Source organism: Symphalangus syndactylus, chromosome 16 (assembly GCF_028878055.3).
Source record: "Symphalangus syndactylus isolate Jambi chromosome 16, NHGRI_mSymSyn1-v2.1_pri, whole genome shotgun sequence".
NCBI lineage: Eukaryota > Metazoa > Chordata > Mammalia > Primates > Hylobatidae > Symphalangus > Symphalangus syndactylus.
In genome coordinates, this window is record NC_072438.2 from 31,855,713 (window position 1) to 31,877,149 (window position 21,437).

Genomic DNA, 21,437 nt, shown 5'->3' on the forward strand with positions numbered 1-21,437 from the left:
GCCAACCTAGAAACCTCTGATTATTTCCCCTGTGGCCCAACTCAGTGATCCTTAGGGTGAAAATGCTCCATGAGATGTCATTCCAAGGTCTCTCCCAGCCTCTAAGTCAATGATATGTGAACCTAAGAAATACATAGAACAGTTCACCTCTGTTGAACCATGAAGCCATTCCTGATGCCCTGAGGCATAATTGGGCCTCTGAACTTCCATCCCACATGCTTCTTCTGCTACTACAGCACTAAATGCACTGAATTGTAAATAGTTGTTTGTTAGCTATTTACTAGCTTATCCTTCCAAGTAGAATGAGTACAACTCAAGGGCAGTGTCTGCATCTTATTTCGTTTTTGTCCTGTCTAACAAACAGTCATGTGGCCATAGGTAAGTGTCAATCACTCTTCCAAGTGCATTGTGTGTGTTTCTTCATTTAGTCCTCACTACAGCCCTATGAGATAGATTACTATCATTATCCAAGTTTGCTCATGAGGGAGCTGAGACACAGCAAGTTTAAGTAACATGCTCACGGTCATACAGCTGATGAGTGGGTAACCAGCCTGGTTGTTAACCAGGCTCTTATCTGTTCCTTTATGCTGCCTTTTACCTATCTTTGTACCCTCAAGGCTTGGCTCAGAGGTCCAGTATGTGGAGCTCACTAAATGCATATTAGCTGATTAAATGACTGAGCAGGTGATCAATCAGTACTGGTTACTCCTGGCTAGACCCTCCTGCAAAATTCTAGGCTATAGAAGTTAGGGATAATAAGTAGATTTGGAGAAGGTTCAGAAAAACTCAAGAAGATAGAAATGAAGAATTATACCTACGGATTTAGGTTGCTTAGCCTTGAGAGCAAAAGCCGAAGGCTGGTTTCATAATGATCATCAAGAGAGGAAGGCTGATTCGTGAAGACAGTGACTGAGCTGTTTTTCTCCACATCTGGGGAGGAGAAAGGAGCAGAACTGTGCCTAAGCTGAAATGGGCAGAGTTTAAATCCACTACAAGGAAGAATTTCCTTGGCCTAAGTGTCATTTGTTAGACCTAGGAATGAGTTATAGAGAGAGGCTACATTAGGTTATCTGTCTTCAGCCTTTTGGACTTGCTTCTGCTCAGAGTGAGGAACATGTAGAATGAAAACAAACAATACAAGGTCTCTCCCAGCCTTATGAATCGGATATTTGAATCTAAGAAATACATCAAATGTTTCATCTTCCTTGATTCAACAAATGAAAAAAATGAATTGATGAATGAATGTGTCCCACATTTAAAAGGCAATAACAAAAAATTACAGCCAGCAATAAGATAAAGGGTCTTCTTAGGAGATAGTTTTGTGCTAGAGATGTAACAATAGAAGAAAAACAGAACTTATTTCAGCTCTTCTATGGCATCTATGATCCAACTATCTCTTGCTAGGTCCATCATCCTCTTGACATAAAATTAGAAGAGGTCAGTCTACATCCTCAGGTGCTGGTTTTGACCCATCATCACCATTTACTCACTTGATAGATGACAGTATCTTGATGCATATTTCTTTAAACATGAAGTAAACTCAAAATATGAACCACTATTTCATCAATGTGCAATCTAAAGCACTTTAAACATAAAGAAACAAATCCTTCCCTGAGAACAGGAAACAACATCAAACCTACTTATTTTTTTTCCTACATGAAAACTGAAATGCGAAATAGTAATGGAATTGAAAGAGAAGGTAGAGAGTACACAAATCTATATCCATATTTGGTACATTTCAACCCATGATTCTGCTTTATTTTCTGTTAATGACAATAAAACCTTACACTTGCAGAATGCTTTACAGTAATAAAAGTTATTTAAAACAAACATTATTTCACCGAATTTGTACCTGAAAGGTATCTTCCTTTTCATCTTATAGAGGCAGAAACAGCTCAAAGAAATAAGGCACTTGATTGAGGTCACACTGATAGGCCTTCAACCAGGCCTTCTCATTTCTAGATTGACCATTTCAGGTACACTTGTGCTGGGTGCCTGGTGAGCACCCAGTACACCTTACCGTGTACTGCCTCTACTGAGAGCTGTGGAGTGGCCCTATAAAACCTTGAGAAATTCAGCTGGTCTAATAATCTAGGGCGACCTGGCATAAGAGAAACTGCTCTATCTGTTCTGAGTATAGAATACCCACTATCAGTGAGAGCCTGCATTCTAACTCAGGGTTTCCCTGCTCGCAAAATTATCTCCTCATGAAAAACCTGGCTCAGATGCCATCTACTCTGAAATTGTCCCTATTCCCCTCGCTCCAGGTAGAGGGACATAATCCTATAAGCTCTGGATCCAGGCTGCTTGGGTCTCAGTCTCATGTGATAATTAAGTGACCTTACCCTCTCTTAACCAGCCTCATCTACCAAATAGGAATACAACTAATATCCCCCTCATTCAGAGGTGGTAAAGAGTCAATGATTTTATATCAGAAAAATGCTTCCAACAGCTCTTGGCAGAGAGTAAGCTCTGTGTTTGTTAACTATCATTATTAACTGTTCCTGAAATTATTGTCATTGGTAACTATTCCTGAAATTATTACCTTCTCTGAGTCTTCACAGTGCTTTGTTTATCCTCCTGATGTATTACTCATACTTTTTATAACTCTTCTCCACAATTTGGTTAGTTATTATCCACCCCATCATCAGCCCAGAGACCTCAGTTTCTCTTCCAATAATCTCTTTTCAGATCTCTTTTCAGATGGAGGAACTGATACCCACTTATATCTACCGCCAGCTGAAGCTGGCCTGGCTCTGCAAGGTTTTTTTCCTCCTGCCTCTTTAGACTTATCTCCCACCATTCCTGCCTCACCCTGAATGGCTGGTGTCACATCTAACTGCATGCTCCTCAACGCACACTTCAACACTGCTCTCTTTCCTATGTCTGACATAGGCTCTCTTTTGCCTCGAATTGTCTTCCCAGTTCTTTGTCTGGCTTAACTCCTTTTCTTCGTTTAAGAATTAGCTCCAGTATTGCCTCCTCCATGCAACTCCCAAGACGGATTGGAGGCCTACAGTGCTGCCATGATACATGGAGCATTTTGTGATTGTCCTATCATTATAATGACCTGCCGTGCTCTCCCACCATGACCTTGCATTGCAGGGCAACATCTTCAGTCACTTTCTCATCTTCTTAAGTATGGATGTGCTTTGCACATGGGGGATATTCAAAAAACATTGAATGTCTGATCTCATTAAGTATGTAATAGATAGATAATGACCCATATTGTGCATTTGATGGGTCACCAAGCAATGCTTACTGATGTGTTCTTCTAAACACTTTCAAGAATGTGATTCATTTAATCACCATGACAATCTTATAAAGTCGCTACTATAATCACCCCCATTTTATAGGTGAGAAAACTGAAGCAAAGTGAGATTTAAAAACTTTACCAATGTTACACAGTTAGGAATTAAGGACACCAAGGTTAGAACTCAGAAGTCTGTCTCAAGATCAACATGTTCTTGACCCATATGCTATAGTACCTGCTCAAAAAGGGGTATCATAATAGTAAAGATACCTAAACAGACACAGACAATATGTTCTAATTCCAATTTTACAGATGAGAAAGTTGCAGAAGGAAGTTTATAGAGAAGCAGTCCAGGAAAAAAGGTAGAATGCTGAACTAGAAGATGATAATCCTTGCTCCTCACTAGCCAGCGCTGGAACTTGGGCCAATCTCTTATTCTCCCTCTTCATGTAAAATCGAGGGCTTGGGAAACTGGCCCTGCTTCCTTCCAGATCAAATATCCAATTTCACTTAGCTTTGGCAAACATTCATGCAGGGCTTCTTGCGCACCAGGCTCTGTGATACACCTTTATCCTTGAGGAATTCATCTTCTTTTTTTTTTTTTTTTTTTGAGACGGAGTCTCGCTCTGTCGCCCAGGCTGGAGTGCAGTGGCGCAATCTCGGCTCACTGCAAGCTCCGCCTCCCGGGTTCACGCCATTCTCCTGCCTCAGCCTCTCCGAGTAACTGGGACTACAGGCGCCCGCCACCATGCCTGGCTAATTTTTTGTATTTTTAGTAGAGACGGGGTTTCACCGTGGTCTCGATCTCCTGACCTCGTGATCCGCCCGCCTCGGCCTCCCAAAGTGCTGGGATTACAAGCGTGAGCCACCACGCCCGGCAGAATTCATCTTCTTGTGGGGAGACAGGCACAGATAGACAATATTTCTAGACCAGTTCAAAATGGCCACAGTGCAGTGACATGAGTTGTTTTAAAGGAAACCATCCCAACATAAATCATTATCCAGACATGAGTCCTTGGCCCCTCCATAATATCTTCCATCTAACAACTGGCCAAAACAATGACGTGTCATGAAGGATCCATCCCATCTTCCCTCCAAGTCCTCACCCAAGCATAATCACCTCAGTTTACAAGTGAAGAAGCCAGTGATCAGGCTAAGTTTGCCCATGGTCATACAGCTCCCTGGTGGCATAAGCCACTGCCATCTCTGTCCCTGAGCGCTCTCCGAGAGCTGAAGTGGGCTATGGGGGACAGGGGCATTAACTGTGCTACAGCTGCTGTTGGTTTTCCAGTATGGTTATATGCTTAAATGGATTTTCAGATTTACAGTTGATTCTAGAAATTGCATCTAGTTCATTTCCAACTCCATAAGTAAAAGCTGGTTCACTTAAGGCAAACAGCATCCAATTAAAATACATTCTGTAGAAGTGAGTGAGCAAGGCATTTTGCCCAACTCTTGACTTATTAAAAAAAGAAAATCCTTTCAGGGAAGTTTTCAAAGAGCAATCCCATCACATTATTGTGAGATGAAAGAGTTAAAGTACGAATGATAAAATATAATGTGAAAATATACTTTGAGGCCAGGTGTGGTGGTTCACACCTGTAATCCCAGCATTTTGGGAGGCCGAGGCAAGAGGATCACTTGAGCCCAGGAGTTCAAGATTAGTCTAGGCAACATAGAGAGATGCCAATCTACAACAAATAAAAGATTTTAAAAATTAGCCAGATGTGAGGTGTACACCTGTAGTCCCAACTACTCAGGAGGCTGAAGTGGGAGGATCACTTGAGCCCAGAAGGTAGAGGCTGCAGTGAGCCATGATTGTGCCACTGCACTCCAGCCTGGGAGACAGAGGACAGAGGGAGATGCTATCTAAAAAAAAAAGAAGAAGAAGGAAGAAGGAAGAAAGAAGAAGGAAAAAAGGAAGAAGAAGAAGAGGAGGAAACAAAGAAAATATACTCTGAGAAGCAGCCTTGTATAAGGCGGGTACAGGTTTCAAGGTCAAGCCAAATGGGTCCATATCCCCATTGTGACCGTGTGACTGTGGGCATGTTCCTTAACACCACTTTGCCTCCGTTTCCCTATTTGTACAAAATAAATAAATACTATCTGTCTGCCAGAGTACTTGTAAGAATTATAAGTTTAGTTTAGTGTCTGGCATAGAGTAAGGGTTAAAAAATAAACTATTAAAAAACATTTTATTAAAGTCTTAATGATTCAGAGATTGATTATTTCATTAGAAGATCATCATGCTTTTTCCCTTTTCTTCCTGCCTGCCCACATCACAGCTGCTTGTGAGTTATTATTCCATGAGATAAATAATGAGATAAAATTTAATTCAGATGGCATAGTAACAAAAGTGGGAATAGGATAGGCATTGGAGTCAAACAGGCATGAACTGAGACTCTGAATGGCTTTGGGCAGGTTATGTAACCTCTCTGAGCCTTGCTTTTTACATCCGTAAAATGGGGATAATCATATCTACCTTCTAGACTTCTTACAAGGATTGAAATATGTGTGTATGTGTGTTTGTTCACTTTCTCACACACATACAACTCCTAGCACTATGGTGGGAAAATAGTAGGTAAGTAGAAAAGTACTGAATCAGTTCCAGTAAGAAATATAGTACTCAGCTAAACTAAAGCTTCAGCATCCATCACAATTTATTCTTAAATAATCTTTACTTCCCCAGCTACATTACTACCATGGATGGCCAAAAGAAATCACCTTCACCACAAAGGCCTTGCATCTGGGGCCATCAGATTTAGTTTCCTCCCTTAGGGACAGCTTTGGTGTCAACTGAAGTAGGTGACTCCAGGCTTGTGGGGACCCAGCCTAGCAATACAAATGAGTGGGGGCAGCAGGCAGACCTCTTGGGGATGTTCAAGAGGTGCAGAAGCAGATGATGCTGTAGCTGACACCCTATGACATACTTTCCACCCAATGCCTTGCAGTGCCAAGAGTCAGTGAAACCAAATCAGAGACCAGGATGCCCTTTTTCTTTTCTTCTCTTTTCTTCTCTTTTTTTTTGAGATGGCGTCTTGCTCTATCACCCAGGCTGGAGTGCAGTGGTGCGATCTCAGCTCACTGCAAGCTCCGCCTCCCGGGTTCACGCCATTCTCCTGTCTCAGCCTCCCAAGTAGCTGCTACTACGGGCGCCTGCTGCCACAGCCGGCTAATTTTTTTGTATTTTTAGTAGAGACGGGGTTTCACCGTATTAGATAGGATGGTCTCGATCTCGGGACCTCGTGATCCGCCCACCTTGGCCTCCCAAAGTGCTGGGATTACAAGCGTGAGCCACCGTGCCCGGCCTAGGATGCCCTTTTTCTAACCACTACCTCCACTAGCTAGAAGGGGGAGCTCCAGCTATCACAATGGAAATGACAGGGGTCGATCAGCTGTACAGGATCACATCTTTGAAGGCAAACAGCACAGGCAATATTTTCATTAGGTGCCTTTTGGTAAATCAATAAGCTAAAGGGTCACAGGATGCTGACAGTGATATGACACATGCATTTTTACATAAACATTTGGACTTCATGTTTCTAGTTTAAATATTTTATCCACAGAGATGTCTGAGTCATCTCCTCACATTCTTCCTCCCTTCACTCTCCTTTGAAATAAAGACTATATAAGATGACAACTTTCTAAAGGAAAACATGCAAACGAAAGACAAAAATCCAAAAGTCACATTAACATACCATAAAATATTTGAATATTTGTTTGGACCCCTGGAGACCCACCACATGTCATCCTGAAAGTAGCATGCAGAGATTTATTTTGTATCCTTTTCTACTTCCTGAATAATGCTCCCACTCAAAGTGAAAGGATTCCAATTTCATGGCAGGCTAGAGGGTGTTTTTTCTGAAGCTCCTTACTTAACATCACATTGCATACAACAAAACATACCAGTCAATACCAGTATAACATTTCACTAAAATTTCTGTTGAAGAAGAAATCTTCAGAAAAGGCTCCCTCTTTTTATAAAAGAAATAATTTTTTTAATGGACATTAAAAATCAACTCATTCTGAATTACCATTTTTATGTGAAAGTTTCTGCTATAGACAAAATGGAAAATCAGAGTTTCACTTTATCCGACATCATCCTTAAGAAATGCTTCATACACAGAAGTGTTCTTTTTTCCATATGCCAGCAGCATTATTAAAAAAGAAACAGAAAAAAAGCTCTGGCATCAGTCTTCAATATTGTTGTCTAATTAAATGGCAATGGAGTGGATGCGTAAAAATATGCATTAGAGGTGTGTAATGTGTAATGTGAAGAAGAGTAATCAAAGCCATTCAACAGGATTTAGGAAGGGATTTCAGCTGGCAGCTTACAAGACAGGAGCATATAATTTTGCTAATTTGAAATAGGTATTGTAACGTATAAACATTACTGCTTTGCATATTTTAATGAAAACTGCTTCTACACCAAAATGAATCCTTTAGCTTGAACTCTCTGCATACCACAGAGCTTCTACCTATTATGAGTTCAGCATAAATAAGGAAGGCATGCAAGCTGCATTAAAAGAATGGTCACCTCATTAAAAATAGGTTAAAACCAAGCCCCTATTCCAAGCTACTATAACACCATAAAGTAAGTCTGATGACAGGTGTTGTATTAAATTTTTATATCGCAATGAACTTGTACTCACACAAACCAAATCTGCATGTTTCCCTTGATATACACCTGCAACTTGTTAATTCAAGAATCTTTATTAAGAAAGTATAAATTTAGTAACACCTATAGATTTGTAAAACCCTATTAGCTTGTTTGAGAATCTAGAGTAAATGTATTTGGGGTCTTATTTGCATGGTTTGCAAAGACATGGAAACTACTGATGACTTTTTTCAAAAGGACGTGCTTGCAGATAGCACAGTTCCACAAATTGATGTACGCATATTACCTAGACTTGGAGCCAAAAGAGTTGAGAGAGATTTGGGTCCTGTGTGGAGCTGAGGACATCACTTACCTGCCAGCCTGCTTCTCGCTGAAGTACTTTTTTCCAGTCTTCTTCCAGCCTTGAGGAGGTCTCATCCATTGCTGATGCTGCTTGCACAAACTGGATTCGCCAGCGGCTGTTACTCTCTCTCCTTGCAAGCTTTTACCAAAGCAGCAGCCAGGGCAGTCCAGGGGCAGACTGTCATGGAGAAAATGCCATGCCAGAGGATGAGGGATCGGGCAGGAAGAACCCACCGGGGAACAAATTTGGGACACATGGGGCTACCCAGACAGATGCCAACTGGCCAAGCTGAAGGCCAGCTCAGCCATCAAGTGTCCAGAGATTAGGAACAACCAAGCTCCAGGGCCGATGGACAATGGGTCATTCTTATGCTTGTGGTGTAAAGGTCAGAAGAAGGAAGTGTGCAGGCTTGCTCTATGCTCGAGAAATATGCATTTCTATGTGTGCTCCCGTCTTCTCCTTGCCCCAATACACACACACACACACACACACACACACACACACACACACACACACGCTCATACACAACAGAATTTGCATTGTTCTGCCGGGTTGCATCAGTGGGCTGGTGTATCCTAGAAGAAATAAACTATTTTACATAGTAGCAACACATTTCATTTGAATACATCTCCCCCAAAAAGCAGCGTATGAATCACTCAGCAGCCAGTGAACATGAATAATAGCAAGCTCCTTTGGGTGAAAATAGACTTATTCCCACAGTTGAATTCTGAGCATCTAGAGTCCCTCTCCTTCCCCCATAAGATGTTCTGCAGGCAGGCATTTCAATCCCACTGTGGGCCTCAACCCCTTTTCCAAATCAGTATACAAAATGATCAGAGGCTTTGGTTTGAATGAACTCCTCAAACTTTAGAACTCAAACCCCGTCAATGCTTCACTAGCACTTCACATGCAGAATGATGCTGTCTCCTGATACTAAGAATTGCCCTTCACCCCTAGACGTTCTTATCTAATTGGTCTAAACTAGTGCCCAAGACATTGGGAATTTTTTTAATGCTCTCCAGGTGCACCCAGGATTAGAATCACAAAACTCGGTGCAGAGTTAACATTTAAAATTTCTCTGATGTAATCACTCATCTGATACCTGAATCCCCATGACCCTCCCTATATCACTCAACACGGTAAATGCACTACCTCCCAAGACGGTCCTGTTCCATGGCTGACAATTTTTTTTTTTTTTGAGAAGGAGTCTCACTCTGTCGTCCAGGCTGGAGTGCAGTGGCGCAATCTCGGCTCACTGCAAGCTCCGCCTCCCGGGTTCACGCCATTCTCCTGCCTCAGCCTCTCCGAGTAGCTGGGACTACAGGCGCCCGCCACTACGCCTGGCTAATTTTTTGTATTTTTAGTAGAGACGGGGTTTCACCACGTTAGCCAGGATGGTCTCGATCTCCTGACCACGTGATCTGCCCCCCTCAGCCTCCCAAAGTGCTGGGATTACAAGCGTGAGCCACCGCACCCGGCCTCCATGGCTGACAATTTTTGTCCCAAAATGAATTGATATCCTTCTCCCTGCAACTTCTACCCATGGATGTACTGCTACCTCCCAAGATAGTCCTGTTCCATGGCTGCTAATTTTTGTCTCAAAATGAATCGATATCCTTCTCCCTGCAACTTCTACCCATGGATGTACTGCTACCTCCCAAGACAGTCCTGTTCCATGGCTGAGAATTTTTGTCCCAAAATGAATTGATATCCTTCTCCCTGAAACTTCTACTCATGGATGTACTGCTTCTTAATTCCAGAAGGAATGAGACTAAAGCCTATTCTACAGAACAACCCTTCAGAGATGCAAAGATAGTGGTGCCCCATGCTCCCAAACTTCTACTAAAATGTCTAATTTCCAGATTAAATATTGTTAGGTTCTTCAGAAAATGTAAGATGGTTTCAGGTTACTTCTCCATTCTGGTTGCCAGCCTTGAAATATATTCTACAAGTTCCTATGCTCGCAGAAGTGATCATAATATTCTTGCTATGATCTATTATTGCACACACAGCCAAATGATCACATGCTTCGTTTGAAAAATTGCCACAATATCAACCATAATCATCATAATAAGAGCAATTAACCTTTACTGAGCATGGACCTAGGTGTTCAATGCTGTGCTGAGTGCTTTACTATCCTTGTCTAGCTTACCCTTTACAAACATTCTATGAGGTTATTATTATGCTCCTGATTTACAGATAAAGAATCCAAAAGAGATAAAGACATTTGCCTTGATGATGAGGCCAAGAGTTAGTTCAGATATAACTCCAAGCTCTACTTGATGCTAGTCGATACTCTTTCACTGACGCAGTCTCAGATCCCACTGGCTGTTGTGACGACCATACCTCATTAATACAGCACCTCGGTCAATTATGACACTTGAGTTTGTTCTTATCTGAAGACTATATAGGAACATGCTTTGTAGGCTGTAAACTGTCATACAAACCTAACTTGCCATCATTATCCTTTTAGTAATCACAAGACTATACCTTCCACCTCATCTCTAGTAAAACAGACACATGCAAAACCCTTTACTTGCCCAGTTCCTCCCTTTTACTGAGAATATACAGATGCTTCTCAGAGGTTCTTCTGAGGTGTAAGAGAGAAAGGCCAGAGGACCAAGGTTCCAGAAAATTTCCCCAGAGACTAGTCTCAATGGAAGCCTCACCAGTCATAGGGTTCTTCCCCCATTTCCCTAAATCCTTATCAACAGCATCCCATAAGGACAACTGGGAGCAATTAGTTTTATCATTTGAATTGCACCATCTGCAATGTAGTTATATCTGTTCTTATGGAAGGCAGCACACGAGTGGTTGGAAGCATAGTCTTTGAAGTCAGACTTAGATTTGATTATCAGCTCCATTATTTTCTAACTGTGTCCCTGGGCAGGTTACTCATCTTCTCTGAGACCTGGTTTCCATGTGTGTAAAGGGGAAGTATGCGTTATAGTCTCAGGCACATTATTGTCAACCAGTGTCTAGTTCCCCTCTACTTCCAAGCCCACAGCAAGATAGCATTTCCCTAACCCCCTTAAAATCCAGCAAAACCATATGACTTTTTTTGTCCAAGAAAATGTAAAAGGATGGGTATTAATTCCCAGGGTGGGGGAGTCTTCAATAACAGGCACTTGATTCTCAGCCTGCTCTTTCTCTATTGCAGTGATTGCAGATGCATATGTTGCTAAGCCGTGCCTTAACACAGAGGCAGACAGGAATGCCGAGCCGGTTCTCAAGAACAGGTGCCTTGGAGAGCCACCTGGACCAACAACAGGTATTATGTGAACAAGAAATAAGCTTCCAGTGTTACTAGTTACAACATAAGCTAGCCTATCCAGAACAATACACTTTCCAATACAGAGTTGTTCTGAAAATTAAATTTAAAAAATCTAGCTAGAACATAGATCCCAGGCATTGGGTAGTCCTGTAATATTATTTTAAATAGCTTCCATTACAGGCCCAGTCTGTTCTACCCAGACTCTCACACTTCACTATTTTCTCTTCCTTTTCCAGTCTTGATTTTTCCTGTTCATAAGATACTGGCATTAAGTGTCGCAGTTTCTAAAGATGATGCAGAAAAATGAATTTTAAAAAGAAAGAGCAAAGCATTCAAAAATGCAGTGTGCCTTCGTCTCAGAATCCAAGCTCAGAATAGCATGACTTCCATGCTACCGATCCCTTAGCAAGGAAATTAATGAAAGCAAAATGAAGCATCAAATAATAAATGTAGCTCTGTATGAATTCAATGCTGATAAAAAAAAGTACATGTCTCCAAATTGGAAACATAATGAGAACATACATGAATACAGGAGCTTATTAAACAGGATAGCTTTCATTCACTGTTCTTAAATCAAGCACTAAAAAAAGAATAGGTTTTTTCTTCTTTGTTGGATGTTTTAATTAAATGAAGGAGAAACTATAAAAATAAACATCAAGGAAAGTATATATAATGACTCCGGCCAAACCACGACACTGACATTTCAAGAACTCTAAGTCTTTTATTTCAAGCTCTTGTGCTTCTTAACACCACACAAACTTGAGCTTGCTCGAGGATACCACTGGGAGATTCTTTTTTTAAAATGTTTTCAAATGCAAGTGCTAATAACTAAATGTATGTGGGAGTCCTAACCCCCATTACTTTAGAATGTGACCCTTATTTAGAAATAGGGTCTTTTTTTTTTTCCTGAGACAGAGTCTCACTCTGTCGCCCAGGATGGAGTGCAGTGGCGCGATCTTGGCTCACTACAACCTGTGCCTCCCGGGTTCAAGCAATTCTCCTGCCTCAGCCTCCCGAGTAGCTGGGACTACAGGCGCACACAAACATGCCGGCTAATTTTTGTATTTTTAGTAGAGGCAGGGTTTCACCATGTTGCTCAGGCAGGTCTCGAACTCCTGACCTCAAGTGATCTGTCCACCTCAGCCTCCCAAAGTGCTGAGATTGCAGATTGCAGGCATAAGCCACCATACCCGGCCAAAGTTAGAGTCTTTACAAAGGGAATAAAACTGAAATGAGGTCATTAGAGTGGGCTTTAATCCAATATGATTGATGTCCTTATAAAAAGGGGAAAATTGGGTCACAGAGACAGATGTAGACAGGGAGAAGGCCATATGAGGGTAAGGACAGATTCAGGGTGATGCATCTACAAGCCATGGATTTCCAGCAACCACCAGAACCTAGGAGAGAGGCAGTGTCCTAGTCCACTTGTGCTGCTGTAACAGAATACCTCAGTCTTGGTAATTTATGAAGAACAGAAACTTATTTCTTGCCATTCTGGAGGCTGGGATATCCAAAACCAAGGCACCAGCAGGTCCAATTGTCCAGTGAGGGCTGCTTCTCTGGAGGGCAGGAATGCTGTGTGCTCACTTGGCAAAACAGCAAGTGACTGAACTGTGTGAAGCCACTTCTATGAGGGACTTAATCACATTCACAAGGGAGGAGCCCTCACAGCAGCCTCATCACCTCTTAAAGGCCTCACCTCTTAGTACTATCATGTTAACCACAACTGAATTTTGAAAAGGATCTGTTCAAACCATAGCAGGCATGATATGGTTTGGATTTGTGTCCCCACCCAAATCTCGCTTGAATTGGAGGAGGGGCCTGGTAGGAGGTGATTGGATCATGGAGGTGGATTTTCCCCTTGCTGTTCTCAGGATAGTGAGTTTTCATGAGATCTGATGGTTTAAAAGTGTGTGGCACTTCCCTCTTCGCTCTCTCTCTCTTCTGCCACCATGCAAAGAAGGCTCTTGCTTCCCCTTCGCCTTTCACCATGATCATCAATTTCCTGGGGCCTCCTAGCAATGCTTCCTGTTAAGCCTGCATAACTGAGAGTCAATTAAACCTCTTTTCTTCATAAATTACCCAGTCTCAGTTAGTTCTTTAGAGCAGTGTGAGAATGGACTAATACAAGGCACGAATAGATTCTCTCTCACAGCCCTTGGAAGGAATCAATTCTGTCAACAAACCATGATCTTAGACTTCTAGCCTCTAGAACTGTGAGACAATACATTTCTGTTGTCAACACCATCCACTTTGTAGTACTTTGTTACCACAGCTCTAGCAAACTAATACACTCTGAGTTAAAAAATAAAATAAATTTTGAAATAAAGTAAAAGTCATGGCGAGAATGTAATATTTAAGTAAACTAGATACCTTACAAAAACTTCTACTCTACCATTTCTTGCCTCAGAATAAACAACACACTTTCAGTACGTCAGGAGTGTGGGCCTGCAGTCATGCAGTTAAGCTGCTGGTACCATATGAAATTTAATGTCAAATTGATGCCAAAAAGTAATGGAAAACCTTTTCCTTACCCACTGTTTTTCCCTCCAGATAAGCAGCATATTAAGAATATGCTGACTAATAAGAAATAGAGTTTTAGAATTTGTAACATTTTCCTTATGAAAAAGTTATACATATATGAAAAATCTATACAAAGTGCATCAGTCAGTCCTCCCTGATTTAAGATAAATTCCTTTAGCTTATAGGATAAAAATGGGTTAAGCCAGGCACAGTGACTCACTCCTATAATCCCAGTGCTTTGGGAGGCTGAGGTGGGAGGATTGCTTGAGCCTAAGAATTTGAGGTCACAGTAAGCTATGATGGTGCCATGGCGCTCCAGCCTGGGCAACAGAGTGAGACCCTGTCTCAACAACGGGGAAGGGGGGGAAGGTGGTTAAGACCTCATTGTAAGAATCAAGCAACTAAAAAATAGTTTTCCAGGTAAATTAAAACATGCATGCCACAGTCCTAAATGCTGGTAAAAGATGATACTTTACCCTGCTCTGTTAGATGCAAATATTCAATCTAGAGGAGAAAACAAAAAAGTTTGGGGTGAAGGGAGCAGGAAGATAGTGAGAAAATTAAGTTCAGAGCCAAGGAGTCCCCAGGCATGGAAGAAATGGATGATCTTTCACCTACCCATGGGATTTTGTACACACTTGCACTTAACAACTATGATAGAATTTTTATGAGTCCCTACTGCCCATGTTATACATTTCCACTTTAACTTCACCTCAATGAAATTATCCTAGACATGAATAGGTATGTTTTCCCATAGATTTCACTTCCGCTTTTTGTTTTTAGGTGGGTTTTTTTTTTCATTAGATGCCAATAGCAAGGTATTTACCTTCAGAAATTCGCTTCACCAACAAATTCTAATCACGTATCAAACCCACACTGCTGGAGGTGGCTATAGATTAACTCTATAATAAAACAAATAGATCCAAAAAAATTTCTGTCCTAAGAGTGATACATCAGAAAACTATGAATTCCAGCACTGTAGTCATTGTATTTCAGAAGGTGGGGAAATAGAGTACTGGCTTCCAGTTCACTGTTGCCCTGGAACAGTGACGCTCACCATTCTCTCCGTAAAATACCTAACCTGAACTGCAGTGACACCCATGGTTTTATGGCCAGTTGAACACCTGTGGCTGGTGGAGTGAAGACTCTCTGGTCTACTTGTGTCTCTTGGCTCCCATGTACTGACTTGTAGGCTTACCAAGATTCATTTGCATTTGTCCCAATCCTGTTATTGCTAATTGTACCTGTTAATATAATTACATAATTCAATTAAACAATTATATCTATAAAATATGAGTTTGAATAGAAAAAAAAGTTGCTGCTTTCATGAAACAAGTCAAATGATTTGGAAAGAAAAGTTGCTTTTCAAAAAGTTGTTATTGGAGGGCCAGGAATCCTAAAAACCTATACAGATTGTGTACTCAGGTTGTTGGACATTGTCTTTAAATTCTTGATTCACTTTAGAGAAACTAAAACTAAAATTTGTAGAGTTACTTTAAGGCTATGGCTTACACGGAAAAAACTTCAGAATTTCTCTTTGTGAATCCATATTTAGAGAAAAGGCCTCGGCTCCACAGCAAAATAGTGGCAAATAAATGTGCATTTATATGTTTTAAGCAAAAGTCAAATGTTTTGTGTCTGCATATCATTTATGATTTCCCAATTTAATTTATGTGATTAACCAGTGAACTACCATTTTCAATTGTATAGAATAAGAAAGCTTCTATTACAAAAAAAGAACATAATAAACCAGAAAGGACTTTTTCTTAACCTACACATAATGAACACAGATAGAAAGCAAAAGACCCAAATATTCAAGCCAAGAAACAGAATCCATTTCAATACTTAACTGTACTTATATCACTTAAGTGAGAAATAACCTGGCTGTCACTACAAACATTAAATTTTGTATGAATCTGAGCCAGGTAGATGCCAATTAATTACTGCATGGCATTACTATGTCTTTCTATAACTGTGTAATAATACCAACTGACTATGATCAGAAGGATTTAGTAGACATTTATTAATGGAAATCAGATGACTTCATCCACAGTGTCTAAATTACTTTGATATGTTTGTTTGTGCCCGAAGCAAAATAATGTAATAAAAAAACAACATATAGATGAGAACCTCAATTTTTCTCTACATATGAATCTGTCACTGATTTGCAAAGAATCAAATATAAGTCCAACCAGGTGAAGACATTCAATACATCATCCTTCCCAATTCGATATAAAACTAATATTGGCCTTTCCAGTATGTTTATATCCTGTTCCTAACTTTGTGATATGCTGGGCATCAAGAGAGCCCAGAGACACAGAGTATTGCCTTAGCAAATGTTAATCCCAGCAGAGATAAATTACAGAATACTGTCTTTAAAGTTTCCTTTAAAGACTATCTTAAGTCATAAGCCCCCAGAAATCATCAATAAACTAATGAGTAGAGTGGGAATGCAGATCTTATAACTAGAGTGAATGAAAAACAAAACGGCTATATGATACATTTGAGGGAAGCTGGAAACTTCTTCGCCTCATTCTCTCCCTCCTGAAAAAAAAAAAAAAAAAAAGGCCCCCAGCAGTCTAAAAATCCCACCTGCCATATCTTTTGGTTTTAAAACCTTTTCTGTCATTGTCTATGAAATTCAAACACTCCTAGGAGGGGTAGCCTGAAGCTTTATCTTCTGATATTGTGTTACAAGTTATTTTCCGGTTTAGCTTGGAGAGCAGGACTCTGCACCCAGGCAAGGAGCGCGGATGGGATGAAAGGAGCCTTAAAAATGGCTAGGTGAGAGGAGCTGGGGGATTGCTAAACTCCCCCAGGCACAAATTGATTTACAAAATATGAATTTAAAGGTTCTGGAAAACTGGGACCTTAGAAATGACCAAATTCTTTTGATTGCAGATTATTAGAAACTACCCAATTGGTTTACATACTTGTAACATAACTAGGTTCTTGTGGCTGTTGTAAAATGTAAATTGGGGAGGGGATATGGGATGTTTCTTCCCTCTCCATTTACTCCTAATACCAACATCTTAATGTGAGGGGAACCTCAGATAGGGTTCAAGAATTTCAAAATGGGAGAGAACTAAGACGGCAATTTGGGAGGTGAGCTAAGGCTGCATTACTCAAAGAGGTACAGACCAGAATCACTTAGGAGCTTGTTAGAAATGAACAATGAGAACACTTGGACACAGGAAGGGGAACATCACACACCGGGGCCTGTTGTGGGGTGGGGGGAGGGGGGAGGGATAGCATTACGAGATACACCTAATGTAAATGACGAGTTAATGGTTGCAGCACACCAACATAGCACATGTGTACATATGTAACAAACCTGCACGTTGTACACACGTACCCTAGAACTTAAAGTATAATTTACATATATTAATTTATATATATAAATTATATATATATTTATATATAATTTATATATATAAATATAGCATATATAATATATAATAATATATATATATAATAAATATAACATATATTATATATAAATATATAATTATATATATAATTTATATTTATAATTATATATAAATTATAAATATAAATTATATATGTAAATTATAAATATATATATAAAGCAGAATCTCAGGCCACTCCAGACCTACACTATTTTATTTTCATTTTAACAAGGCTGACTCATTAAGTTTAAGAAGCAATGGGCTAGGGACACTTACCTTGAAGGGCTATTTGCATATGAAGCTTTATTTCTTTATTTTTAACCTAGAGCACAGGCTTAGGGTGGATTTGGAACAGAATGACTGATCAACATTATGGGGAAGAACTTAGCCCCCTACCAAGAAACTGCTTGTTACTACCTCTGGAGCACTTTCTCAGGGATCTCATTTTTCAAAATTCTACAAGGATTTTTAGAGGCATGATCCAGTAGGTGCAAATGGCAGGACTCCAGCCCTTAAATCACCCAACACCTTCGACATACATGGCTATTCCACTTATTAGTTCAGAAAAACAGCTGATGACAAGTGCATGACGCCGCCTCTGGACGTTCAGATGACTGATTTTGTATAAATCAATATTGAGTGCCACAAAATGTCAGAAAATACCAAATGAGGAGAAAAGAATCAATAGATAACCCTGGAATTAAATGAGTGATGAATAATCTTTACCAACTAAAATAAATGATGAAAACCAGGTTAAAGCAATATCAAGGGTCTAGCATAAAACCACAAAAAAATATATAATTTACAGGTAAGGCCACTTGCAAGTAACATGGCTGTTCATTTTTTTTTTCCCAGAAAAGCATTATGACAGGAACTACAAAATAAGAGTTGAATTCATACTTCCTAGCTTCTGTCTAAACAGCCATAATTTTTTAAGGTTCTACAACAAATAAATCACAATTTACAGGTGCAGACCATGTATTAACCTAACATCCATAAAACTGAGCATGTATTTGCTTAACACTTTCAGGGAGGAGGTGGTAAGAGTAGAAAGACAAATTCTATGATTCATTTAATTTACTTTTGATAGGGTTTGGATCTGCATCTGCACCCAAATCTCATGTCGAATTGTAATCTCCACTGTTGGAGGTGGGGCCTGGTGGGAGGTGATTGGATCATGGAGGTGGTTTCTAATGGATTAGCACCATCCCCCTAGTGCTGTCTTGTAATAGAGTTCTCACAAGATCTGGTTGTTTAAAAGTATGTAGCACCTTCAGCCCCTTTCTTCCTGCTCCAGCAATGTGAAAACGGTGACTGCTTCTACTGCACCTTCTGCCATGATTGTAAGTTTCCTGAGGTCTCACCAGCCACGCTTCCTGTACAGTCTGCAGAACTGTGAGCCAATTAAACCTCTTTTCTGTATAAATAACTAAGTCTCAGGTATTTCTTTATAGCAATGCAAGAATGGACTAATACAACTTTATTTCAGATTTTAAGTGTGCCTATCAGATATGTTCTCCGCATGAAGAAATGATAAATATTTGAAGTAACAGTTACCCTAATTACCTAATTATCATTACACATTGTACACACGTAACAAAATACCACATGTACCCCATACATGTGTAAAATTATAAGGTATCCATTTTTTAAGAAAAATGTAAATTTATAAACAGACCAAACTGGATTTCAGAATTCAAATTCAAATGTGTTTCCAAGTCTGAAACTGACATCATAGATACACCCAGTGCTGTAATAGAAATCAAGATAAATGTCTTTCTTCATGAGTAAACAGATGCAAAGTCATGTTTTTACATCATTTTTGTTTTGTCGCAGAATACGTTCATGGATTCAAAAAGCACAAATTAAATACCTACTGTGTGCTAAGAATGGTGCTAGGTACTAACGATTGAGAGATGAGAAAAACACATACAAGCCCACATGGTCTTGTGAGAGGGAAAGACAGATAAGCAACCATTACAGCTGCAAGTAAGATCAGCTCTCTGGGCAGGAGAATACGGCTGCATGACCCCAGGGATCCGTCCTATCCCAACCCCCTGCCCCAACATAGCTCAGCTCCAATAATCACCATTCTTGTCACAGCGTCCTTGGAGAAGAACAGCATGGAGATCCTATCCCACCTTTAGTGGGTGCCACTAAAACAAGAGTATCGTGGTGGTATTTAAAATACAATAGTTTCTAAAATGTTTCACTTCAATACAGACCACACAGGACAGGGAAAAATTCATGGTACCCTAATCTATAGATTCCTGTCTTTTTTTTCCAGGCTCATTTCCAAATCCAAATATCCATGGATACCTACACAACATTGATGTCCACACAGGCTAATAAACTCTCCTCATCTAGACTTCAGTCACTGATTTGTATGAACAGAGAAATTTGGGGACAAGAGTCCTTCTGATCTAATAGCTCCTGAGGCCCTGTTTCTTCCAGGGTCCCCTTTGGAGGTAAGACAATTCCAGAGCAGCTGGCATGTTAAGTCTTTCTGAATTGCATTTAACAGCAAAGAGACGCAAAACTACATCTTCTTTTAGAAGGCTTATGGAGTGGGTGGGGATTGTATTTCTTGGACTTGGGCAGAAAGAGTGCTATCTGGGAACTTTTGATTTCCACCTCATTGGAAACATCCTCAAATACTTCCAGTTGAGGTTCTATCTTCCTGGTAGGGATTGTGGGCTGCTCTTATTTATAGAGGAACGGCAGGGAGGCAAAGAGTGGGAGGCCTCTTCTCCAGAAGGCAGCCCACATGGAGCACAGATACAACACTTGTAGATACAACTTCCCAGCTAAAGCCGAGGCTGCCATCCCACTGAAAACAACACTGCGAATCAGGACTGTGAACAGATTTAGAAACCAAATTAAGCCAAGTCTGCCCTGGAGATGGTTGTTAAACCATAGTAAACATATCAAACTAGGGGCTTGAAATCATGCCACCTTGCCAGAAATTGCCCTGGCCTCACTCTTTGTTACAAAGATAAGCTCAGAGGCTCAAAAATGTTGACCAGGTGCAACACGCCATGTGCTTCAATGTCTAAAACAATTCTGTATGATATCACCATCATTCCCATTTTGCAGATGAGGACACCGAAGCATGGGAAAGTAGAATAAGTTCCAAAAGTTTTCATGGCTTTGAAAGGGGGAAGCCTTGGCCGAGTGGGTAGTTCCAGAGCCCTCTCCATTAGCCACACTCTCAACTGCCTTCCCTTCTCAATCAGCTCCTCAACAAAAGACTCAAGGTGGTATTGGCACCTGGCACCAGATTAAAGACTCACTTCAGGGACTTCTGCAACCCACATCCCAGATGCTGATAATATAGAGGTCCACCCAAAACAAATGGAAATGTGGAGCCTGAAGGTGTGTAGGATACAGAAAAGTATGAAAGAGCACCCAGGACAGAGAGCCTCAGAGCCCTTCAACACAGAGCCCTCGGGCTCACAGCTGCTGCAAGAAGCGCTAGTCTCTCCTTCTGGTCCAATGAGTACTCACAAAGTTGTTTTGCTTTTAAGATGCGCTTAATGCCTTCTTCCAAAAAAAAAAAAAAAAAAAAAAAAAAAAGCCTCGTCAGTATAAAATGAACCGGAATTATAGCTGCCGCTTTGATGCTGTGTGTTATTTTTGGCTGAGTGTCCTGCTCTTCTGGAGGCTGTTGGTAGGGTGCTGAAGCCTACTCTAGTAACACAGGCTGACTGCTGTCCCCAAAGGACCCCGAGGAAAACAAGAGGAACTATCTCGCAGTCTTCAGCAGACAGGGGAGGTTTAACATAAATAAACTCCCACTTAACGTTTTCTCCAAAAAGCATCCATTCATTATCTTTATTTCCAACACAGTATTTATGAATTTCCTTTCAGCCGGGCCCGTCAGGCCAAACGTCACCACTCCGTGGTGAAACATCATGTGCATTTTCTTTTCCTCCCAGGAAGATTAAGGCCAATGAATAAAAGAAAGGGGGATGTGGCCCCTATATTTAGCTCTCCTCACAACATCATGTCTCACA

The 21,437-nt window shown here is 40.6% G+C and overlaps 1 protein-coding gene across 7 annotated transcripts in view; it reads right to left on the reverse strand.

Moving 5' to 3' along the window:
* PPARGC1A (PPARG coactivator 1 alpha) overlaps positions 1-10,984 on the reverse strand; it is a 339,704-nt gene extending 328,720 nt beyond the window's left edge. For 4 of the 7 annotated variants that reach the window (XR_008651723.2, XM_055246169.2, XM_063619456.1 and 1 more), the window contains exon 1: positions 8,224-10,982. Coding sequence is in view for 5 of the 7 variants with exons in the window: in XM_055246169.2 (XP_055102144.1) it covers positions 8,224-8,292 (69 nt within the window). In the remaining 2 variants the exon portion in view is untranslated. Of the gene's footprint in view, positions 1-8,223 lie in introns of all 7 variants that reach the window. The other 3 variants (XR_010116207.1, XM_055246172.2, XM_063619457.1) reach the window with 2 other exon arrangements.
* Positions 10,985-21,437: the final 10,453 nt, after the last annotated feature.